The sequence below is a fragment of the Vidua chalybeata genome, chromosome 2 (genome assembly GCF_026979565.1).
Source record: "Vidua chalybeata isolate OUT-0048 chromosome 2, bVidCha1 merged haplotype, whole genome shotgun sequence".
Classification (NCBI taxonomy): Eukaryota; Metazoa; Chordata; class Aves; order Passeriformes; family Viduidae; genus Vidua; species Vidua chalybeata.
This window is the reverse complement of record NC_071531.1, coordinates 18,504,293-18,529,730: the sequence shown is the minus strand read 5'-3', so window position 1 is coordinate 18,529,730 and position 25,438 is coordinate 18,504,293. Positions and strand designations below refer to the sequence as shown.

Here is a 25,438-nt window from a genome sequence, read left to right as displayed (position 1 = left end):
GTACCTCCCTTATTGTTTTCATTTATCAAAAGAGTGGGTTTTTTTATTTTCTTTAGCAAAGTACAAAGCTTCAAGTGGAGATGGCGCTAACTTTTGAATTCTGGTCTGCTATTTTAGTCTATGACCACCAAGGGAAAGACAATCACACTTAGCATGTCAATCACCATTATTTCTTTTGCATGACAGCCTTCATGACTAGTTTTAATCTGCAATTTCTATATTGTAGCTACTGGATAAACACTAATTAGCTGTTGGCACAAGAGTCTTAATGGGCCAAAAAGAAATTTGCTTTGCTAAGCCAGCAAATAAAGAAATATATAATAATTATGAGGACAAGAGTTTTAACTGGATGCATTAGGGAAAAAAGAGTGGATCAAGACAATCACCAATTTCATTGTAAGATTCAGTACTGGCAAATATATATTAAAAAACTGTGGGCAGTCCAAGTTGGTTTTTTGTCTTTTTTTCTGGTCCTGCAGACCATTTTAAAAGTTCTTGTGTTACTGAGTGGACAGTGAAATATGGTTTTCCTTTATTATGTTATTTTGAAGCCAAATTGCCCTTTTCTGTCTAGCAATGCTTTTAGTTCTGATAAGCCTGAGGTTTTATTGACAAATTTCCTTTTTCACAGATTTGAAACTTGCAGTCTTAATGGCAGTTGTGATGTTCTGTCACAGAGTCTAAAGATTTTAGACTAATCAGTACTAAAAATCACAACAAAATCAGGACAGTGGGCAAAATTTGGAATTGCAAGAAACTCAGAATAAAATGTAGCCTACAAAATTAGTCTTTGAAGAAGATGTATGAACTGGCAGAATCACAAGTTTGACTTTAAGATGCTTTATAAGCCTACAGTGCTGACAGTTAAACACATTTCTTTTTCATTATGTAAAAAGAAAATAGAAAGAAGGCAAGTGGGTGAATGGGCCAAAAAACATTCTTCATAAGCTGAGACATTAGCAATGTATCAAATATCAGAACAGATACTAGAATTATGCTGTGGTAAGCCAAAATACTTATATTTCCAAACCCCTTATTTATATTCCCTCTACAATGGTGAGATACTTAGCAAGAAGTGTCTGTAATTTGTGCAAGGATCTGGACCAGCGAAGAACGGGAATGATGGCAACTATTAACCCCCAACTCCCCAACCCAAAACATTCAATTTAGCTTGCGTTTTTTGTTTTGTTTTGGTGTTTTGGTTTTTTTGTTTTGTTTTGTTTTTGTTCTTTTTTATTTTGGTTTTTTGTTTGGTTGGTTTTGGTTTTGTTATTTGGGGTTTTTGTTTGTTTGTTTGTTTTTGAGGAAGATCCTTACTGGACTTCAGTTTCAGTTGAAAAATTTACTAATCAAGAATGGAGTTTATTTAGTCATGAATTATCCTAGGAACAGAACATAAATAACCATGTGTTCAAGATCCTGCTCTTTGAAGAAAATGCTTAAAGCAGGAAAACTGAGGTGGTTCTGAAGTCACCTATCCAATGCAATCTATTTATTTGTATATATACAAGTTAAAACAGCTCTACCTGAAAGTTAAGATCTTTTTGCCTTAGTCAGTTTTCAGACAGCACTTTACTTATGAGCATATTTCTAAGCAAAAATCGACAAAACCAAGCTAATGGAAAATGCTTAGCGTTTACATAGAATCGGTCACGGGTTATTTAAGGACAGCTCTGCTAAGTAAAACTAGTAAGATACCTGTCTAACCCCACATCAACCTAGCTATAGCTGTATTCGGCTTTTTTTAGGTGCCGGTGTCACCTGAACCACATATCCCCTAGGCAGGGGAGCCCCCGTGAAGAAGATCTTCCTTTCGTGCCTCTCTCCGGGTGCGGGAGCGATGCGCGGGGAGAGCCCTGTCCGCCTGAGGAACGGCCCGGCCGAGCGCTGCTCCAGAGGCGGCTGGGGGGGCACGGACCGCACCGGGCTCGGGACGGGGAGGAGAAAGCGGCGGAGGAGGAGGCGGTGGCAGCCATCCCCCCGACCGCCACCCCGTGGCCGCGAAGGGCCGCCGGCCACACCTGTGCCCCGCGGCGCCCCCGGCTCGCCCCGCCCCGGTCCCTCCCGCTCCTGGCGGCGGGGCGGGCCCGCACCGCCGCTATTTGACCGCGCACCGCGCTCCCCGCGCTCCTCTATCGCTCCCGCCGCAGCCCCGACCTCGCCCGTCCGCCGCGCTCGCCCCCGCCATGCCGAACATTGTGCTGTTCAGCGGCAGCTCCCACCACGACCTGTCCCAGCGGGTGGCGGACCGGCTCGGGCTGGAGCTGGGCAAGGTGGTCACCAAGAAGTTCAGCAACCAGGAGACCAGGTGCGAGCCTCTGCCCCCCCTCGCCGCGTGTCCCGTTCCCACGCCCCGCTGGCGTCACGGGCGCACCCCGGACACACCCCCGCGCCCGGCGGCTGCAGCGGCGGGTCCCGCTCCGGTGTCACCCGGGGCTGGCGGCGGGTCCCGCTCCGGTGTCACCTGCCTCGCCGCCCCGGCTGGTGGCGGGTCCTGCCAGGGCGGCTGAGCCGGTGCGGGACCCGCGTACGGGTGGCTCGGTGCAGGTGCAGCCGCGGGAGCTCGGCGTGGTGCGGTGTGTCCCGCCCGGCACTCGTTCCTGGTTGTGCCCCCTCCCTTCCCCCGCCTGCGGAGCACGAGCACCGCACCGCAGGTGTCCCTGCTGGCTTGTGCTGGCCCAGCTCGGGAGCGCTCCCGTCCGGAGCTCCTTGGCCGGAGAAGGGCTGGCACGGCTCTGGCCGGGTGAAAAGCATCCTCCGTCCTGTGCGGTGGGAACGGTGTTTGCACAGGCAGCCCGTCTGCGACGGCAGGTGCATCCCGCCGCTCGCAGATAATTAACTACGCAGTTAATCACCTTTAGCTACCTAAGGATAAAAGCATAGTCTTATAAACTACAGTATGCCATGCAGTTTTGTAAGTGGGTCTGCATACAGGCAGATATAAGAACAGGATGGTGATGATGAATCAGATTTTTAAAAGGGTCTAGGTCAAATTACGCTTGCAGAATTTGTTGCAACTGGTCTTTATTTTGCATTTGCAGCCAGGTGTGTATGTGGTGGACCCGTTACAGTTCCTGTAGGGCTCCACTCCCTAGTCCAAGACTGATGGTCATGCATGAGAGTGATACAAATTGTTGTGAAGGCCTTGGCTTACTCCTGGAAGTGCAGTCATATCAGTTTCCTAGCCAGCCAAACACAGGAAGTAACTGGTAACAGTGCAAAGAATCCTGTGTGAAACCATGAGGACAGCTTGCTCACCTGGAGTCTGGGACTGTGCTTGCCAATGCTTTTTCTATCACTATTACCTCTCTTTACTAGTGTGTCATCTTAGCTTTATGACCCACCTATTTAATTAGCTTAATTTTAATGAAGAATTTTAAATTGAGGTGACAGTGGTATGTTCACTCCATGAGCTGGTAAGACTGCAACTGCTTCTCTGTATAGGTATGTGAGTCTAGGCTGCCAGCTGATTCTGAAACACAAGATCCTGCTGTAAATAGCTGGCTAGTCTCTGAGGTTCTTGTGTGTTTCTTTTTATCTGTTCTTGCTCTGAATCTCCTGAAAAAACATGTTTTCATTGCTTCCTTTGAAAGATTAACATGATGTGTTCTAAAATTGCTCTTGCAAAGCTTGTCCTTTTCTGTCTACATTTTTGCATTCTCAGTGCAGTTGCTCTTGTTCTAGTTATGCTCACTGGCATTACTATAAACCCTCTTCCATTGGTGTTTATCCAATCTAATGTTTGCACACTCTGACTCTTCTATTCATTCCTGATTAAATGAAAGCTTAAATCTTCTTTCAATTCTTTCCAGCCCCATACTCACTTTATTGCTCTTTGATCTCCTTTCTGCATGATAAAACTTAACTTGTGTATTTGGTTGCATGACTTCCTTGCTAACTTGTCTAATTTTTTTTAATGTTTCTTCTCCAGAGACACTTATCTTAATCTGTGCTTGAAACATAGCAAACAGCTGAACTAAATTGATTTAGATTTCATCCAAGGTAGACATTTATCTCCACAATTTGCATATTTATTTTGTAAGATAAGTTAATTAAATTCTGGCCTTCAGTATACACCTATTTTTTTCAGCTATGGAATATTCTGTTTTCCAGGTATGGAATCTTCTCTCTACCATTAAAAAGAAGGTAGTGGTGACTGCAGTATGTCACTGGTTTGGCTAATCTAGTAGTGCCAGTTTATTATTTTAGGCAAGTAACGGTGTACATATATGCGGAATGTATTTATTAGAAACATTATTTCTGGTTGCTTCTTTTGCAACATGGCAAGGCTGACATTATCTTTTTTATTTATTTTATTCCCTGAACTAAAATGGCTTAATATTTTAAACCTTTAAGTGTTTGGGTTTTATTTGGTTTTTTGTTTTGTTTTACAACTTCCTTCTTTTGAGAGTCTAATCTGAATTTCCTGTTTCCCCTTCAGCAAGTACAGTTGTATCCACTATATAATATTTCAAGTAATTTTTTCAATATTCTTAGCAAGTTACTTCAGGATGTTCACTTTCCAGTTTTCTAGACTAATGTTCTGAATAAAAAAATCCCCAGCAATAATAGTAAGAGAATTCCTCAACAATGTATTTGAAATTAAACTACAGGTAAAGTTGATACTTATGCAGAGGGGTTCTTTCCTGAGGCATCTGGATTTTCAGTCTTTCTATACTGTGAAATTGTGTGTGTATGTAAGCAAAAAATGACTTCTTCCTATATACAGTGACTCCAGCACAGTACTTTTTTTTTTTTTAATTTTTCTTCCATTTTTAAATTTAAAAACAAGTGTATTGGCATTATGAAATGCACTTGCAGTGTTGCAGAATACTAAAACCCAATAGTTAAAAAACTCAAAGAACCTTAAACCTTCCAAGGGCACTCCAGCAATCCCCCATGCAAACAGATAAGCCTGGGCCTGAGGGTCAAACTCTTGTTTTGTCAGATGTGTTAAGTTAGCAAGTTGCAGAGAAGATTTACCTTTTGTTCAAAACTCTGGTTTGCTATTTGCTGTATTCTCTTAAATATAAATGATGTGTAAGTTGACAACTGTGTGCAGCCCCAGGCTTAAATCTTCACACAAGGTCCTAGCTGGAAGCCTTTCACTTGAGAGTTGTAATTAGTCTGGCTTGCAGAATAGAGTGAAGGGAAGAGTTATTAAATATTTTGCATTATATTTCAAGTCAAACAGGCTTTAGATTTAAGTCCCAGTTCTCAGCAGCTGTAAGTGGGTTTGAGAAACTGATGCTGAGCTTAGGCCCACCACTGACAAGCACTGTGGCTGAATAGCCGGTGCCTGTGTGTTTACAGCTTCAGAACCTTTAAAATGGGAAGGCTTCTCGTTTTTGTCTGTACAGAGACTGGTGTACCTAGCAATAGTATCACAGTCCTCTTCTGATTTAGGCAATCAATATTCTTTCAGGTTCTGTAACTGGTGAATGTAATGTCTGTGCTGAGAAAGTGGGGGAAATTGCTGGCAGACTCAATTACTGCCCATTTTTCCTCCTTCCCTTTAAACTGTATGGAAATGCTTTCCTTCAGCTGGCTACTGAAGTCAGGCAACCCTACCAAATGCAGCACCAGAGCTCCTCAATAAACTCTGGTCGTGGACAATAACTCTGTTAGTCTGCACAGCTTTTGTGTCAGTTAAGTGCCAGCCGCAGTGTCGTGGTAGGAGCTTGGGTGGCACCACCTTATATATCTGGCAAAATGATAAGGACTGCAGTGGAGGCTTAGTCAGTTTATCTTCTTCAAACCCCACAAGCCAACTGTCATCAGCAGTTTTGAGGCTGGAGGAAGAAGAAGAAAGGAATGGAAGTCCTTAAACAGGGATGGTTGTTCTAGCCTCAGCATCATGAAACCGTTAGACTGACATGTAACAGACGCATGCAGATATTAAACACCCTAATAAAGCTTTTTGCAAAATTATCCTCAAATACACTGAGGTGGCATTTAATTAAAGTTGCTGTACAATTAAGCCCCAGTGCAGATATTTTTGGTGAGTCAAATGAAAAATATGATTAAATTTATTACTTTGTAAATAATTTTATTTTCTTAAAAGTAGGGTATTCTTCCTTCTCTGAAGACTATGTATTTTAACTCTGCCCTTGCTATACTTGTTATTCTCAAAATGGAGAAACTACTCACAGATGGCATTCTTTTGCACACATTTTTCCTGGTGAAAGATGTTAGTGCTGCCACCCATTCCTGTGAGGTTCCTGGCTTCTTGCTGTCAGATTCACTGGCTGAAGTGAGTGCTGTAGATTTTCTTGATCAAAGAGGAAGGGAATTGAAGTCCTGCCTGGCACATATGAATTTGAAGGCTTCCTACCCTCAGCCTTATTCTGCTGCTGAAGTTCGACTGTTTCAGAAACATCAAATTAAAGTGAATGTCATTTTGCTTTTACAGAAGGAAATATGGAATAGACATTGTCTGCTGTATGGGAAAAGCAGTGCTGTTGATATGAGAGCCATGTTTTTGTGAATAAATTAAACTGGATGTCGTGGGCTGATATTTGATCTTGGAAGTTAGGAAAAAGTAGCTGATATTTCCCCAGAGAATACAGGATGAGTTTGAGTCTATATTTCACACAAAGTGGCAAAATTAAATCACTTCGTTCTGTGAAGAAAGTTACTGAAAAAAATCAAGAGCAAACCTGGAAACTTATGTCCTAGGGATTTACAATCTGTCATCTGGCTTTAAGACCTTCTTATCTCCCCATTAGCATCCTTGTACTGCAGTTGTCTCAGGTGGGACATTTCCTTATTGCATCTCGTGTAACCTGGTTCCTTTGGGTTCAGCTGGTGTGGATCCATGAGCTGTATCACCCTCACTGAGTAGATGGTTTGGTGTTTGCAGATCCCTAACCATGGAATGAGCAAACTGAGGTCACAAACTTGTGTTAGAACAGCTGAAGACAGTAGGGATTAGGGACACACGGGGATTTGAAATGTTTCTTCGTACTGCCCAGCTGCTGAGCAGGTGATTCCCAGCTGGGCTGGTTGTGTTCTGCCTCTCCCAGTGGGAGAAGCTGTTTCCCTCCATCCCAGCTTGCTTACATTGTCATGAGCAAGAGGAGGCTGGAGAAATAGATTTTACCAGCTTGGTTGGAGAAGGTAAAAATTGTTTCTGGACTGTGCACTGTATGTGTTCGAGCCACAACAGTGTTTTGTTTGTATAGGGAATTGAAGACACAGCAAATATGGCCATTTATTGCACTGTTCATTTCTCTGAATTGGAAAAGGACCTAAATCCTTTAAAGCTTTTGGTTTGAGAATACCACTTATTTGACCTTGTCATATATGGTGCACTTTGTGTAGATGCTAAATGCTTGAAATTAAAAAAAAATCCCCCCCTCAAAAAACTCAAAAAAAAAAAAAAACCTTACAACACCACCTTCCCCACCCCCACCCCCCCCCAAGAAAAATAAAACAAAGGCAAGCCAAATAAAACCCTCCAATATGTACAGATAATGGCTGACAGTCCCAGGTGTCCTGAGGTGCAGAGTTTGGTACTCAGCCTTTGAAGAGTTTTTGCACATGTTCAGGCTTGTTAGATGTTTGTTTCCAAATTTTTGAGGGTAGTTTTTGAACTGCATGTTGTTAAACCCAGAACTTGCTCAAGAAAAGGTGTTTTCCTCTTGTAGTGGCAGGCTGTGTGCCAGAGTGGAGGGTAACAAGATATTTCCTATCTTCTGGTGTTTACCATTCCAGTGCTCTGCATTAGAATTGGGCAGTTGTTAATGGAGATATGGCAGGGGAACTGTTTGTCAAAGTGGAAAAGCCTAGAGTTGAGGGGACACCATGGGTGCCAGGAGATATGGGATCCCTATAGCCTTAAAACCAGCTCTGGCATTCTTACTGTTTCTTTGTTGTTTTGGGCTTTGCTGGTACCCACTTTGTTATGTGACATTACATCAGATGAAATATTTGCCCAGTAAGTTAAAACTCTTGGGTTGAAAGACTTTACTCTGGGAAATGTGTTCCCAAAGGTAAGAGGTCAAACACACCCTGCTGCTCAGTGCTTGCCATTGGCTGGGTTTCAATGAACTGCAAACTCAGCATGTGGATTTGTTTCATCACTTTTGAGATATTGATCCATTTGCATACTGTATGAGGACTCTAGACCTTCATTTTTAGCCTCTTCTCTGGGTATTGGAAGGGCCTGAAGTACACATCTACTTTATTGGCATCTAATTTGCTTGAGAAATCTTATGTTTTATAAGCATGGCTGGAAACTTAAACTGCTGTAATTATTTTAAAAAATACAAAGAGCACACATAAGTGTATGATTTGAACATCCTAGTTATATATTTACATCATTTACCTTTGTAGTCTGGCTGTACATATCTAATCCCCCGTTTCCCCACAAGTGCTTGGTTTTTAGTTAGGACATACAAATTTATAGTTCCCATCACTAAGTTCAGTTGGGACTGCACTATAAATCTAGCTCAAAAGGATCTCAATCTGCGATTGCTCTTGGTTATGCTTTTTGCTTAATGGATGCTTCAGCCATTGAAATAAGTTTGTAACCTAACTGGGTTTTATGCTGTATCCTTAATTCATGGTTATTAGTCTGTCCAAGTTTCTACTTATGAAATTGAACTCTCAAATCAGCCTTTGCAAGTTGAAGGCAGATACCAACACTTAAACTTGGTATTCATCATGTCCTGTCATATGTGTATCTTTCCCAGCTAGAGCCTTGTGCTTCTGGATACCAAGCAACTGGCTCAGAGTTAATTACTTTTGTAGGCTATTGTTTTTTGTAAATTTCCCTTTTAAACACAATTGTGTGGTGTCAGGGCTTTTAATGTACAGGTTACTTCTTGAAGAGAAATTTATTTAAACTGTTACCAAATAGCTGAATTTGATTAAATTGCATAAAACAAATAGAGCTTGTAATCTTGAGGCAAGAGCTTGTTTTTGTGTCCTTCCTCTGTGCCCTATGTGAAATTGTTTAAATTACCTCATAAACAGTTAATAAGGTCATGATATAGATGGGGGAATTTAGTAGTAATATTAATAAGATAACTGTCACAGACTTTGACTAGAGTTAGCTTAGTGTTGTCTAATAGATATTTGAAACACATCATTCAAATACCAGATTCTATAGTTTATAGTCTTTTATTGGTTGCCTGAATATGAAAAAAAAAAAAAAAAAAAAGAAAGAGACAGGGCAAAAAAGCAAAAAAACCCACAAACCAAAACAAACCCTAACTGCCAATTCCCCACCCTCCCTCTAGTTAAAAAAAAAAAAAAAAAAAAACACCACCCAAACCCCACCAGTGTGGTTAGTATGGGCTGTATCTGATGGAGCACGTGCAACACAATGACTGGTTATCTTTTACTCTCGGGGAAGGTGAAATGGGCAGCTCTGTGTGTGTTGAGTCTGCACAATACCTCTTAACACCAATCTTTGAGATGGTAGATAACAAGAGATACTGATCTGTTGCATGGCTCTGTCTTGCTGACTGGGAAATGTGACTACTCACATTTCTATGTGACAAGTAATTATGTCATTCTAGCCTTAAAAACATAGCTACGCTTCTTTTTCAAATGCACTATGAGAAAGAAGTAGCATGTTTGTTTTCTAAGTTGTTTACAAGGTGATGTTTATTGGTAGCCCAAGATAATAAGAAAAAAATACAATTAATGACAATGGGAAAATCATCACTTCAGGTACATGGTATTAACCAGACCTATATTTATCTGAAAGTATATTCCTTAACCTTCTGAAAACTGTTATTTTTTTAATGATGTGCACAGAAGTGACAGTTTTTAAAAAGAGTAAAACAACTCCAAGTGTTCTTTCAGTATACAGTGAACATTAAGATCATATACTTCTGTCACTCAGCCAATTTTTTTCCTAGTATGTAATGTTAGACTGTTAAATTAGCTGTTCCTTTTTTTTTTTTCCCTAAGTAATAAAATCATTTTTCTTTGGGCATATTCCAAAGGTGTGGTGTGAGATAACACTCATTATAAAGCAGGTCTGTGTAACTGCTGAGTCAGGGTACAATTGGAATTTTTTAAAGCTCTCACAATAACCACAAAGCTATAATAATGATTGTAGTCACATCTGTAAGCTTGTGAGTAGATTCTTCACATCGACCTGGGTTTGTGTTCAGGAGGGCTCCTACTTAAGCCTGGCTAGTTTTTTCCGATCATGAATTACACTTAGTATCTCACTGAAAAAATGTTATGTTGACCAAAACTTGTCCGGCTTCAAAAAGGGAAACAAACTAAGAAAATATTTCAACCAAAACAGTATTCTTTGAATGGCCTCATTCCATTAATCAAAAACTCAGAGAGGGAAGTAACAATTTTGTGACCAAAAAACAGTGTCTTTTTGGAATGATGAAAACCTCTGAAAGGTTTCCTGACATATATGGAGATGATGCTGTCCCTGACCACCTCTGTCCTTCCAGAGACCTGATGTTTGATGATTTGCTTTCTTTTGACCTTAAGAAATCCTGCTAGTAGCATTCTTAGGCAAAAAAAATGTATTCAGTTAAGGAGAAAAATTAATATAGGATTTTTATATAGCTGGTTTGGGGCTGCAGAGAACTCAAATAGGGGAGTTGAGAACATGTACTCACCTATCTTGATAGTAATAAATCAAATGTGTGCTTATCATTAAGATGTTTAAAAACAGTAAATTCCTTTCTGCAGAAAGCTCAGGAGTCTTATATAGCACTCTGAGAGCTGATAAACAAAACTTGTTAGGACTGTGTTTGACTAGAGCAAGCCTCAGCATTGAAGGACCCATTAGAGAAATTATTCCACCCACATCTGGGCCATTTGGATGGTTTCCAGTCAGAAACTTCTGCTTATTTGTCTCTTGGGTAAAGATAGAACCTTTTAAATAAGGGCTCAATATATTCTAGCATTTAATAACTGAGACTAACATAGTAGAGCATGGATTTGCAAGGTCTGATTACTTAATTATTTAGGAAGTCTGTATGTTTTTTGTACACTGTACATGGACTCAGGAAAAAAACTAAGGTTTTTCTGTTATTTGTAAGTTTTGGACTAACACATGTGAAAAGTTAGTGTGGTTCAGCAGTAGATGTTTTTTGCTTGGATGTAGAATTGAGAAAGAACTATGCATTCAACAGTTTTATTTTTCCTGTTTGTTTTTAAGTTCAGTTTAATTTTTGAATTCTGTGGTGTGAGCAGTGATTGATCCAGAATTTATCTTGAAATCTGTGGAAGAACAAAAAAACTTAGATACGCAAGGAACCAAAGCATGTAAGCACAGTCAGAGCAAATAGAACAACTGACACAACAAGAGAGTTGAGCCATGGTAAGCTGTTGATTAGCAGCCTTCTTAGCTCTTCTGTAAGATTTTAGTCTTTTAAAAACACTTTACTTGAACATCATAGTGTAGATTTTATAGCTGTTGGTTGGTGCTGACCTGATGAACACCATACTGGCTTATATTGAAATTGTCAAGGAGGCTTTTAGGGAAATCACTGTAAAAAAAATCCTACTCTAAATGGGAAGTTTACAGAAAACCTATGGTAGTTTGTTAAAACATAACTGGATTTTTTTTTTTAATTTTTATTTTTTAGTACTGCTTTTCTAATAATTTAAGTGTTGAAATGATCGTCTCCTGCTCTTTCAGTGTAGAGATTGGTGAAAGTGTGAGAGGGGAAGATGTGTATATTATCCAGAGTGGCTGTGGAGAAATAAATGACAACTTAATGGAACTACTCATCATGATCAATGCTTGCAAGATTGCATCATCCTCCAGAGTGACTGCTGTAATTCCATGTTTTCCATATGCCAGGCAAGATAAGAAAGACAAGGTAGGTAAGAATTGTGTCATTTTGGAAGGCTTCTCTTCAGCTTGCTCACTTGAAATTTTTGGAGATTTACAATTTTCATAAACATTTAAGTGATTTGAAAGATTTTATTTCCCCCCCGCCATCCTTTTCTCTTGATAAAATGTTCAATTATTTTATCCATGAGGAATGAAGTGAGACAGTAATTTTTTTTTTGCTTGTGTTTTGATAATTGACATGACTTCAGTTTGCAAAAGTAGGTATATTCTATGTATGTGGTCTATTGCAGAGTACTTTCCTAGAAAACGGCATTTTATTGGATTGTTTATCCTGCTTTTTCAAAGTTTTTTGGGTTTTTTAATCCCTATTAATGTGGAGAGAAATTAACAAAAACATTATTTTATGCTGCCAGATAGATTAAAAAATATTTCTGTCTGCAATAATTGTTTTGATTTATGTAGACAAGAAATTGTATGGAAACCCCATAAATGCTCTACTGATTTTATTGCATTTTTCCTGAATTTGATCTGTCATAACTGATGAATATATCTGTTCAGCCAAGTTGGTAACACAGTAACAAGCCCTCTGTGGGAAGTGAGACTGATTTTAAAAAATTGAAAAGTAGACTTTACTACATGTGCAAAAAACACCCCTTTGATAGGTTATATGAATGGTACTCTTAAATTAAGCTCACTTGAGAAAAAGTAATAAGAAATGTGAATTTGGCTTTAAAGATTGGATTGCAACGGTTGTATTTTTCGAAGACTCTATCTCTCCTTTACTTCCTGTAAATGGACTAGCCCCTCTCTTTCACTTTGGGCATCCAATAAACTGTTCTGCAAGCCTTCTGTTGATCTTTATATTCTTTTATATAAAAAAACCTAACAGGAATGAAGTAATGGAGAAGCTAAAAATAATAGCAATTATCACAAAATATGTAATAGTCAGCCTGTGATATCTAAGAACAAAACTAAAAAAAACTTCTTTTCTGGTATATTAATTATTTAAGTACAGGCTCTGTAATACCATACTACCACAGTGAAGGTCTACTTGTTATACTTCCAAAAATGGAATTCAGGAATTAAAAAGTAAGACCCTATTCTTTGCCTACATCTCTTGGTACTTCATTTTTGCTGTGTTTTGTAGTGGATGATGCTTTCCCTTGATCACAAGGGCTGCTATACTTTATATCAAAAGACCTTGAAAGGCTAACAATTAGCATTTTGTTGAAAAGAAGGAAAAGCATCTCACTATGTTTTGATTTCCCACTCATGTTTGGGAAGTTCTGCTGTACCATCCTCTAAATTCTTGGTGTGGGAGAAGGATGAGTATATTCCAAAATTTCCAAGCATCTCAATTGTCGTGTCAAGTGTTCCCAAACTTCACATGGCAGACTTCCAGAGACATTCTAACCCACCTCTCCAGTGTGGTGGCACAGAGCATGCCATCCAGGAGCATTTTGTATTTCAGAAATGCCATCTGAAAATGAATAGTGTAGGAAAGTTATTTTGATTAATAGAGATTTTGAGATTTTTTTTTTCCAGATTGTTCTCTGTGTGTCACTGAGTTCCACAACTGTAGGTATATATTTTTTGTTGCTGTTGTTTGTGGGGTATTTTTTCCCCCTCTGTTTTGCAATTGAGAAAATGTTTGCCATCTTTGGAAATTAACCTTGGTAGTTGACCTCCGTGTTGCAAAATAAGCTATAATACAGCTGTCAGCATTGGGCAGCTTATTGACAGGGACATCTTCCCTCCTGCTTGCATCAGCTCACTTGGTCTTTGACCCATCATGAGTGCACAAGCTTTGTGCTGAAGTGTCAGTAAAGTGCCAGCCATTTTCTTCCTATGATCGCACACAGATTTTCTTCTGTGGCAGAAGACGTTGCTGTAGTTTGCTTGACTATGAACTGAAGCAGTATCATCTTCAGGAGATGGATGTTGTTTTCTAGTTTGAATTTAAGTTAGTGACTTTAATTCATTATGAACTAAATAGGCTGAATCCTTGCTGCCTAAAATAACCATGTATTTGTTACACCTCTGGTGCAGTTATGATTTCTGAGAACAATGAAAGTGCTCTTCATTTATTCATGTAAGGAAAGGGCCTTGTAGTAAAAATCTTAGTCTGAACAATCTAGTCTACTCTGAAAATTTTAGTGCTAAACCTGGACTAACTTTAAATGAGAAACAGATTAAAAAAAAACCCAAAGGCTTACTGAGAATGATAAAAAAGTCAGTAAATTAATTTCGATTCAGTCAACTGCTGCCCTAAACTAGAATATTTCTGATGCGCAAGCTAGCTAAACTTAAAAATAGCTCAGCTGTTTCTGTGCTTTGAGTGTAATTGCACTTATGCATCCTCTAATATGCCAACCTTCCAAGCTGTGGGCAGGATACATTTATGTAGGATGCTGCAGAGATGCCTTTGAGATAAGTTAGAAGTACAGTGACAGATGAGTTTGGTGTTCTACAGCTCATGTAACTTTGTTTTTTTGATTTGTAGAAGGGGTCCGTGGAGCGTTGGGTAGGTATCTTTTTTTTTTTTTTTAATCTAACACTGCGCATTTCCATTAATATGGCCTTAAAGGGTGAAACTTACTGGGTTACATTATGTATAACTAGGAACATTTTCAGTTTCACTTCTTGATTTCAGTTGTGTTTCGCCTAGGCCATGACAGCAATCCTGTGGAATAATGGCTACAAGAAAACCCCTAGATTCTAGTTTAAAAATTATTTGGATATTTTTGAAATTATAAATTTGGGTAATGCATTAGTGAACATTCAGTATCCATACACTTCACAACTGGCTTTCTTGGAAGTGAAAGTTCCAGTTATAAATCTTTGGGCTTTCTTTGATTTCTTTTTTTTTTTTTTTTTCTGTTCAGTGTGCATGTGATGAATATTGAGCCAAGACAATGTACTAAGATGCTTAAAGGCAACAGAGCTTTGATCTTAATGGACAACTTTTACTTTCAGCTATGTGTCCTTTGCACAGTTAACATCTTGTGATGTTATTTATATTAGCTTTGTGGATTCCCCCTGCCACTGGTAATTCAAGTGATTTTTTTTTTTAACAATTTAGTTTCTGTGCATAATCTAATGCTGCATTTCACACTAATAATTCTGAAAATAATCTAAAATTACATCAAAGAATTGAACAATGAATACTGTGAATCTGTGTCTTACCTCTCTCATCGGAAGGAAACCTTACAAACTACATTATAAGGAAAATCATGGGTTCTCATTCACCTTTGTCATCCAAATTTCTGAATAATGAGGTCAGGTTATCTGAGGTTTCCATGAAGGGAAGTGTCTAGCCTGGAAAGATAGGATAGTACAAACAGGAGAGCAAACCTATCATTTCAGATTTACCTGTTAGTCCAGCTTAGTGGAGGCATTAAATAGGGTTTTGCAAAGAGCTGGTAAGAGAACACTGCAACAGAATGAAAAGAGTAGATAGTAATTTTTTTTTTTTTTGTTAGATGTTGACAGAGATTTGAGAGTATTTTGAAGTCCAGCTTAAAAATGTCAGGTGCTAAACTGAGCTGAAGTGATCAGGAATTCAAATTGCATGAACAAAAATTTGCTACTAATAATAGAAATATCCAGAAAGCTTTGGATAACTTACAGAACTGAACTTAAATGAAGAGCAGTGTTGTTCTCAGTGGAAAATTAACTGTGCTGAAGCAGTAATGATAATTCTTCTGGAGCAACATGTATCTGAATTGCAGAGATCTAGGGAAGTGCTGGCTGTTGCATCTGTTTTCTGTGTGTCTTACACAGACAAAATGGGAATGATGTTCTGTGAAACACAACACCCAAAAGGGATGGTTTCCAAAATGATGAATTTCAATAATGATGTTGATAAACTTGATCTGGCCATAAAATGAGACTGCGGTATCTCAGTTTCTATTCTGGAAGTGTGTTGTCAATCTACAGGTTAAAACAGAAAAGTGCCCAGTGTCCATTTAGACTAGAAACAGTTTTGATGGAAATATTGGCTTCTTGATAGGACACAGATGGAAAAGCATCCAGGCTTAATTGTCAATGATTCAGCTCAGTGTCACTTCTGCCCTTGAGCATCAGTGGAATGAAAGCAGAGGTACTTCTGTAATTGTGTGTATGGGCTGGAAGGAAAAGAAGTTACTGGGAGGTGAAATGAGGCTGTTTGACAAAGAGATGTAGCAGGAGAGAATACTGTGCCAGCAGAAAGCAGTCTGATATTGAGATGGAAACTCCGACTTGCTGTTCTGCTGTCATGCTAATGTTATTGCCAGCTATTAGCCTTATTTAAAGATTAGCAAAAGACAGCAGGAGGTTTTGTTTAGTGTAGAGAAAACTGTCTAGGGAAGCACAGGTTTTTACAGAGCTTAACAAAAATGAAAAAACTTTGGAGTAACTAGAAAAAAGTGATGTATCCTCCAGTCATAGTTTCCTTTTTTTTTTTTGCTTGTTTGTTTGTTCTGCATCCTTGATGCTTTTAAAAACCTATTGACATTGGCATTAACTTTGCTAATAAGAATTTTATTCTTCTTTAATTCTTTCTACTTAGGATTTCTTCATCCTCCCCTGTGCCTTTTTGGCATTCTAGACTCCTAATTGCATCCAGGAATTAAACATAATTTTTTTTTAAACAAGTCAGGGTAAAAGACTCCTGCCAACAAGGATCTGCTACAAGCTTTACTGTGTTATGAAGAAGTGCTTGATACTAACATTATTTTAAAGCAGTGTTCTCAAAAGTTGGGTTCATTTTGCCTTCGATCTTCGGGTTTTGCAATGTTTCTTAGAACAAGATAAAATTGAGTGTTTCTGTGGAGTAGAGAAGTGAAGTTAGCTAAAACTTTTAAGTAGAAGAATTGGAAAACTATATCCCGAATTTGATCTCTTTAATACAAAACATTATTAGGCAGACTGTGCAAACTGATTTAGATCTTCCTAAATGCTTTACTGAGTTTCAAAACCCTAGTAACAAGATTGACAGGCTGGTTTGACTAAATTCTGAAGCTTTTCATGTCTAGATTCCAGATATTGTAAAGGAAAAAAAACAAGAAAAATAGCTAATCATCTTATTCCTTGCATCTAGTAGAAATGTTTTTTTTTTTTTTTTTAATGTAAATGTTTGTGCTTTATTTCTCAGAGCCGTGCACCAATCTCTGCAAAACTTGTTGCCAACATGCTGTCAGTTGCAGGGGCTGACCACATCATCACCATGGACTTGCATGCTTCTCAGATCCAGGTAACTGTTGGTTCTTACCTGCTGTCCTAGAAGCTCTACTGAATTAATGTGACAAGCTGATAGTAATTCTCTGTGGTTTTGGTCATTATTTTGGAAGGCTATGTACAGAACTGTGAGGATTCAGAGAAAGTCTTGCTACCTGTTTCTAATGAAGCTCCATTTTAGAAAGAGATCAGTCTCGATTTTATGGGGTGATTTTGCAGCTACTTCAAATATTTGTGCATTGGAACTTTGGTAAAATTTGCCAAGTCTAATATAAGAGCTTCCAGAATATAAAATATACTGGCTTGGGACAAATTCTCTTAATCTTAGCCTTGTCAGAGATTTTAGTGTTGCCCTAGGTAGAGTTTTGTTGTTACAGCCAAGGGTGTAATAATTTCTTAAAAGAAGTGAAGATGGAGCCTGGCAACCCTTATCTGGCTTACTGCTGAATCCAACAAATCACAAAACCTTTGCCTCAGACACAGAGCAGACATAATTCATCATTCTCATGTGTACCTTGTTTTAAGAGAACTTATTTTTTATAGAAAACACCATATCTTTCAGTTTTGACACTCAGTCAGAATTTCTTATTATGCTAGATGGCTATGACATAAATAAAAAGGTCTAAACCAGATTTCTTGTTTTTACAACTTGTACAAAGATTCCATTTTAGTTTGAGTCCTCCCCATGTTGAAATACTGCTGTTAATGTCAAGCAGTTGAAATTTATGAAAGTTGAGTATTATTCACAGGATGTTTTGAGAGCTTTCACTAGCATGAATTTACTTGAGTGCCTGAAGGTGATTATCTTTTCTGATTTTTAAGTCAATTGAGAACACTTGTTTCCTTTTTCACTACTCTTGGGTGATATTTTTTGAGATCTTAGTATTTATTTGACTTCAGCAGAATTTGATAGTAGTAGCAAAAGCAGAATTAGACCAGTGTAAAATACTAATAAAGTTCTGCCATTCATGAAAGGCAAAGGCTTGATTCTTTCCCTTTGTCTTTGTTCCAGGTAAGATACAAACACATACTCATGAAACTCTTTCTCTTTTGGACTAGGGTTTCTTTGACATTCCAGTAGATAACCTGTATGCAGAACCTGCAGTCCTGCAGTGGATTAAAGAGAACATTCCTGAGTGGAGAAACTGTATCATAGTCTCACCTGATGCAGGTGGTGCAAAAAGGTACTACACAAGCCTAAAACAATTAGATTTACATGTAGTGGTTAATGATCTAGTTTGTCTAGTCTTCTATATTGCTCTGTGAATTGTGCAAGATATATGGTACATCACTGATTAATCCAACTGCATTGTAAAAACAGAACAGCTAGTTCTTCCAGTGCTGTTCATACTTTAAAACATTCAGGAGCTTTCTATACTCTAAAGAAGATATTTTTCTCTCCCCCTGGATATGGCCTCATTAGCTGAATCCCTATACCAGAGGGAAGAGATTTTTCCTGCTGCTTGCTTCTTTAGTCAAGTTGCTGCACCTCTTCCTGCTTCGCTCTGGAACTGCCTAAGCTTCTCTTCTCTGTCAAAGCATATGGCCTATTCCCACTGTACCTGCTGCATTTAGGTAAGAGCTTGCTTGACTCATATTTCTTTTTTCTTTCCATTATTGAGTTCCAGATGTAAACCTGCTGACCCCAAGTTTTGCATTATAAATACTAGAAAAAGGGAATGAAAGTTTGAGTGGCAAAGGGTAGAAATAGAAAACTTAGTTCATTGGAGGCTTTCTTCATTCACAGCATGTGTTATTCATTTAGCAGACTCTGTTTGATTTGGTATTGATTGAGCATAAACCAATGCCAAAACTCAGAAGCAGACTGGCTGGTGAGGTCATAAAGCATGCCGTTGAGGCAAAATGCTTATTCTCAGGTTTTATTGCTCATGCTGCTGCTGCAGAGGGAACAAAGACAAATGAAGTAAGACTCCTGTAAGCCAATAACAATTTAAATGTCTGAAATGTAGTGTGAAGAACTGTCATCATGTGATTTTAATTGAAGTCCTTGAGTCTGTTGTGAACATTCATATTGTAATATTGAAATAAGACTGAGTGGAACTCCTAGTTGGTTTTTTTTTTTGGTTTTTTTTTTTTTTTTTTTTTTTTGTTTTTGTTTTTTTTGGGGTTTTTTTTTTTGTTTTGTTTTTTTTGATTAATCAAGTTAAGAATGTGAAGAACATAGAAAGCATTCTAAAAGATTAAAAGATCACTTAGTCAGTAAAATTTCTTTGGTTTTTTCCTATCAGGATACTGTTATTTTTGCATTTGATTTTTATGTTGGTTTTGTTTTTAACACAAAATACAATCTTTGCTTAGAATTCAAGTCAGAAGACAGCATTTTTTCCCCTAACAAATATTTTTGCATTGTCAAATTAATCATAAAAGTTTATTTTTCAAAAATCACTCTTACTGTATTTAATATAGATAGTAAAGTCTATTTTAGTGTCTTTCTGTTGTAATGCAATCAACCAGTTTCTAGTGAAGTAGGGGTAGATGTTTTTTTCAATAAATTCATAGCTTGTCCTTAACCCCCAGTAATGACATGTAAAGAAAATTGTTTGGCCTTTCCATTTAAAATATGTAGAACTTCAAAATAAAACCTAATAAAAATTAGTAGAATGTGAAAACTGAACATAAATGGTCTTAAAATTTAAATCTGGAATATTAATTTAAAATAAATCCATTTTCTTGCACTAATTTAAAGTACTTGAATTGTCTTTCATTTCTTACCACTTGCTTGTTTTTTCTCCAGCTTATTAGATGTTGCAACTGAAATAAGGCATGGAAATTCTATTGATATCTTAATGCCTCTGAGGTATTGAGACTTGCTATGAAATTACACTATCCATTAAAAAATACCAAAATGTTTGGGTTTTTGATTATCATCCACTTGTTGAAATACAGTAACTAAAACTTCCATATTTAAGTGGTAAAGAAACAAAACTGTATTCTTTATTAACCATGCATGTTAATAACCTTGTAAACAACATTCATAGTCTAAAAAGGCAGGCTAAAAGGTTCCATCAGCATTTAGGAAAAAAAATGGACTTGTTTATTCCTGTCTCTTTATACCCAAGAGCTCTATTATTTTACACAACTGGAAAAAAGCAATCAGAAGTCTGTAACAAGTGAAGTTTATTACTAGAAGTTTGTTTGGCCACCAGAGGTCACCCTGAAGAGTTTTAAAAGGTCTTTGTCAAGCAGATATATGCTAAGGGAATTATTAATGAAGTAAGCTACTTGATTACTAGTCAAGTACTGTGAAAAGAATTATTAATCACTATTAACTTGTTTAGTTTGTTTCTCCCTTTGGCTTGGTTTCAAACCCTGCAATGGTATTTTTCAGTTAGAGTGTTAAAGTGCACATTCCCGTAGGCTTAGAATTGACTTCCCCCTACTTTAAGTTACCTAGTGTGACTGGTATTGCAGCAACTTAATAAAAGCTTGTGAATAGCTGAAATGTTTTCAAAGCCAGGCACTTAATGACAGAAAACCAAAGTCAACTCAATTAAAAAACTGATTTTTGGGGTATAGCTTAAGACACTCTGGTTCATAATTGGCAGTGAATTAAGATTGCTTCTGCCTGTCTCATTCCTTGCAAAAGTTTTTGCTGTGGTAATTTGAAAGCCAGAAGACAAAAACTCTGTTTTGTGACAAATACATCTGTATGACTGTTTTGTTCTCTAAACATGGTGTATTTCTTCCTGTAACTTAGGGTTACTTCAATTGCTGACAGACTGAATGTGGAATTTGCTCTCATTCATAAGGAAAGAAAGAAGGCAAATGAAGTGGACAGAATGGTCTTGGTTGGTGATGTGAAAGACAGAGTAGCAATTCTTGTTGACGATATGGCTGACACATGTGGCACAATATGTCATGCAGCAGACAAGTAAGTGTTACTATGATCTGTCTCACTATAGTGTTCTCACTCACCCACAGCTGATGACTGCAATTGTTCTCAAAGCCTATAACCCAACCTGACCCTTGAGTTCATAGGTCACAGTTCTGTGATTCAGCTGTGTCCTTATTTAGAACATGAAATTGAGAAAATATTTACAAAATATATGATCTGTACCTAGGAAGAGCACAGAATAAATAAAATGTCATAACTTGGAAAGGTCTTGGGCCATCTCGTGCACTATACAGTTCCAAGGCAGAAACAACAGCTCAAAAATAATTTGCTCCTTGAACTTCATCATGGAGCCTTTTCACTGTCCTTAGGCAATCTTTAAAAAAGCTTTACTGGATTTACCACTATAAAGTGTTTTCACCATTGTGTCCAATGCAAATGTAATATTAGTTTTCACTGTACATCTTAAGCATAAAACTACTTGTCCTTTTCATCTGGGGAGGTAAGCATAAGTTTTCCTGTCTTCTGTCTGAAAGTTGGTTGAAGAGTTCTCATTTCCCTCTTGACTTGAGTAATGAGTTTGTTCAGTCTTTCCACAAGGTTTCTAGACGTCTGTTCAATTGTGACATCTTCTGAATTCCTTCCAGCTGTTCTACTTCTTGAAGAAGAACTTGTGAATGTAGAACCACTAGCCTAACTAAGGCTCTAGCAGTGCTAAGTAGAAGGGATTACTTATGTTTTCCAGGTGCCATTATGCTGGTTCTTTTCAGGTTAGCAGTAGGGCTGGCTCGTATTCATCTGGTTCTCAACCAGCACCCCCAGGTCCTTTTCTACCAGATAGCTTTTCAGCTCTCTTCCTTGAGCCTGTAGCACGTCATGGGCTTGTTGTGACCAAAAATGTGCAGGACCTAGGACTTGGCCTTATTGAACCTCATACAAATGGCCTCAGCCCCTTGATCCAGCCTGTCCAGACCCCTCTGCAGAGCCTTCCTGCCCTCAGGCAGATCAACACTCCCACTCAGCTTGGTGTTACCTGCAAACCTAACTGAGGGTGCCCCCAGTCTGCTTGTCCAGATCCCTGATAAAGATGTCAAATGGGTTTGGCCCTAGGGTAACCCCACTAGTGACTGGCTGCCAGCTGGATATAATTCTACTCACTACCTCTTTCTGGGCCCAGCCATCCAACCAGTTTTTTTTCCAGTGAAAAGTATACCTGTCCAAGCTACGAGATGCAAATTTTCACAGGGGAATGCTGTGGGAAATGGTATGAAAGCAACAAGTGAGTTAGACATTGTTCTTGGTGGTTTGAAGTAAAGTTAATCTCACGAGTTTACAGTTCTTAGTTGCAGACTTGCTGTTTGCACCTATATAAAGGATGTCAAAAACTCACATATAGTCTTGTGTTTCTTACAATTTTCATGGAAATTGGATGAAATTTTGCAGAGATGTTGTGTAGTTGTTTGCTATCTGCATTCTAATCTACATCATATCTCAAAGTATTCTTTTAGGCCGTGCCCTTTGCAGATCAAAATCACAAATTGCCTAGCCAACATCTTTTTAATACTCTTGTGCATAGAGGAAGTTAATTCCTGTTAAAAACCTTTATTTCTTTCCTGTTTTGAAATATGTAATCTTTATTTACCTACAGTACATTTCTAGAGACCAAATTCTAAAACTGTCATTCATCTGCAGTGTTCACTAAGAAGGATGCTTTTGCTTCAGTGATGCTGCCTTGTGTCACGTTCTTGGCACGAACTAGTGCTTTTCATTAATGTCAAATCCAGGTGGGATGTACTTTGTATATAATAAGACTCGTGCACCAAAATACTCCTTAGAACTCTTTATGCCTCAGCAACCTAGATGTGTATCAAGCAGATGACTAAGAAATATCTTTTCAGATACATCAAATCAACTTGATTAAGTACAAACTAAAGTACACACACTTGGTACATACTCACTCTGTTGTAATGGATACAGCTTGCAGGCTGCAGGTACTAAATGCAGTGCTGAAAAAGACCAGAAAACTTAAGTTATGTTAAATCGTTCAAAATGAGATTATGTTTCTATGGCTTTATATTTTTTTTTCTCTCTTATGCTTCCTCCTGTGCCTTTTTGATGATCTGATAAAATGCCATTCCTCAGGGCCTCTGTTACTAAGGCTAGATAGAGAAGCAAGTAGGACATAGCTGAGCATCTGGAGGCATTGAGGCTATTAGAAACTAAATTAGGATATTTTTGACTAATTCACAAGATGTTCTAGTTTTTTGAGTTATACTTTTTTTCCTCCTCATGCATCACTTCACTGTGTGCTAGGATCAGCAGCATGTCTTCCCACAACTTTGCAGTAAGCTAGGCTTTTAATCATTAACATTTCTTCTTCCTCAGAAACTCCTTCCAAGCAGAACTGTTTGAATTGCAAATGAAAATAAAGGTGGAAAATAATGGAGGCACATATTTAATAACAGAGTGGTGAATACTGCCATCCAACCTACTTAATTTTTTGCCTGGTTAAGATAGAAAGCTTGTACTGGAGTTCACTTTTATGTTGTGCCGATGTGGTCAAAAGTGCAGCATTGTAGATTAGTATCACTGCTGCAAATAAGAACTTTTTAATTATAATTTTTGTTGGGGGTTTGTCCGAGACAATTCAAACTTTTTGAGGTTATACAAATGTCTGAATTATTTTGTAGATATTTTGTATGTAGGACTTTGTAAGTAAAATGTATTTTGGAGATCTGTACCCAGGTTTATCTATAGCCATGTATGCAAACATGCATCACAGCATGCTATTTTTGTGTGTTCTACAGGTTAATGTCTGCTGGAGCTACTAAAGTTTATGCCATTCTGACTCACGGCATCTTTTCTGGTCCTGCCCTCTCTCGGATTAATAATGCATCGTTTGAGGCTGTTGTGGTAACCAACACAATCCCCCAGGAGGAGAAAATGAAACATTGCCCAAAAATACAGGTACAGTGGTGTTTTTATGTAATTTCTTTAGACTTGGTATTTGTATTTTACTGCTCACTGGTGCTAGAATTTGTGCTTTGCGGTGAAATTAATATTCTTAAATACATTATTTGCAAAACATTTTGCTAAAACATGCTAAAGAACTGTTTTAAGGGGATTCAGGTAATATAACAGGGCACTTCAGAATATTTGGTATTTGCCACACCTTGAGTATGCTTGATTGTGGAAGACTGACAACTGTAAAATTGACTGGATTTTTCTTTTTTTTTTTAATCAATATTATTCGTACAATATTTGCATGTAGGACCTTAGTTATTCTGTTGAGGAGGCCACAGAAATCCTAGGCAACATTATCTTTTCTTGAAAAACACAAATGGAATTGTTCTGAAAAGCTGTGTGTCCCTTTTGGAGGTTTTCCTTAGTATAGAGTGGAGCAAAGCATAAAAAATTGAGGTTTTAAATGCTTTACTGGATTTTTTAAAAGCTTAACATTTGGTATTTATTGAAACAGGGCAAGCACTTAAAAAGGTGTGCTTCCTTTAAACTGTATTTATGTGAAGCAGACACTGCCATCTGATGGCAAGAATAGTGGGGCTTTTTGACAACATGTCCTTTGTCAGAAGTACTCAACAATACAATGCTCAGTGATCCTAATCAGTGCTTTCTTACTCAATTTTTGAGTTCTTACTTGGTATTATTGCAGTTCTTATGTATATATTCGATGCCTAAGCTTTAATGTTTTATTACTTTCTAGAAATAAAAGCTACAAAGGTAGATGGAATGTTTGTTTATATGGTTCTAAACTGTGTGGTTTATTGCTCTTGGCATGCCATCAAATTTTTCTTCTAAATTTTTCTTTCAGTTTATTGACATTTCCATGATCCTGGCAGAGGCAATTCGAAGAACACACAATGGTGAATCAGTGTCTTACCTGTTCAGTCACGTCCCCTTGTAACTGCAGGGGATTACACTGCATCTTTGCAAAGGTCTCTTAAGCTGACACTGTTTTTAAGTATGCACATCAACCATGAGAAATCATCTTTGTACAATTTGAGAGCTTGTATGTTTAATTATCATATTTGTCTTGTAATTACCATTTGTTCTTTGTAAATGGGCAATAAATCTCCATCTTGCAGAAGCCTTATGAATTCTCTTGAGAACCTGGAAGTCTTGTGTTGTGCAAGTTTTTCTATGTGTCTGTTCTCACATTCGGCTAACTGCTGTGTCAGATCCATTTGTCTATACAGAACTGCAAACTGTTCACAGAACTTAACGGGATGTATATGTGCAAGATCATTCTCTGTGTTATGCTAAATGCTACAGACCTGAGTTTCTTGTATCTGTTAATCTGTTGGGCAAACAGCTGGGGGTTTTTGTTTATGTTTGAGTACCATGAACAGTATTTTGTAAGCCCTCACAATATGTAAAGGTCATGTTAATTTTGAAGCACTGTTGACAGATACATAGTATGACCTGTTTGATACACTTAATGTTCACTTTTTTCCGCACAAAATATTTGGGGCTGTTGTTTTCTTTTGTAAATCTCTCATCACATTAAATTGTTTGTTTAACATCTATTCTGTAAAGTTGCTATCTTGTAAGACAGATGT

The 25,438-nt window shown here is 38.0% G+C and overlaps 1 protein-coding gene across 2 annotated transcripts; it reads left to right on the top strand.

Annotated features, from left to right (window-relative positions):
- Positions 1–2,119: 2,119 nt before the first annotated feature.
- On the top strand, positions 2,120–24,972 carry PRPS2 (phosphoribosyl pyrophosphate synthetase 2). Of its 2 annotated transcripts, XM_053934837.1 has the most exons (8): positions 2,120–2,308; positions 11,630–11,813; positions 14,292–14,312; positions 16,926–17,024; positions 18,068–18,192; positions 20,727–20,900; positions 23,669–23,828; positions 24,691–24,972. In XM_053934837.1, exons 1-8 carry the CDS (start codon positions 2,187–2,189, stop codon positions 24,781–24,783), a joined length of 978 nt encoding a protein of 325 aa, XP_053790812.1. In that variant the 5' UTR covers positions 2,120–2,186; the 3' UTR covers positions 24,784–24,972. The 2 variants fall into 2 exon arrangements, with proteins under 2 accessions (XP_053790812.1, XP_053790813.1); XM_053934838.1 differs by lacking the exon at positions 14,292–14,312.
- Positions 24,973–25,438: the final 466 nt, after the last annotated feature.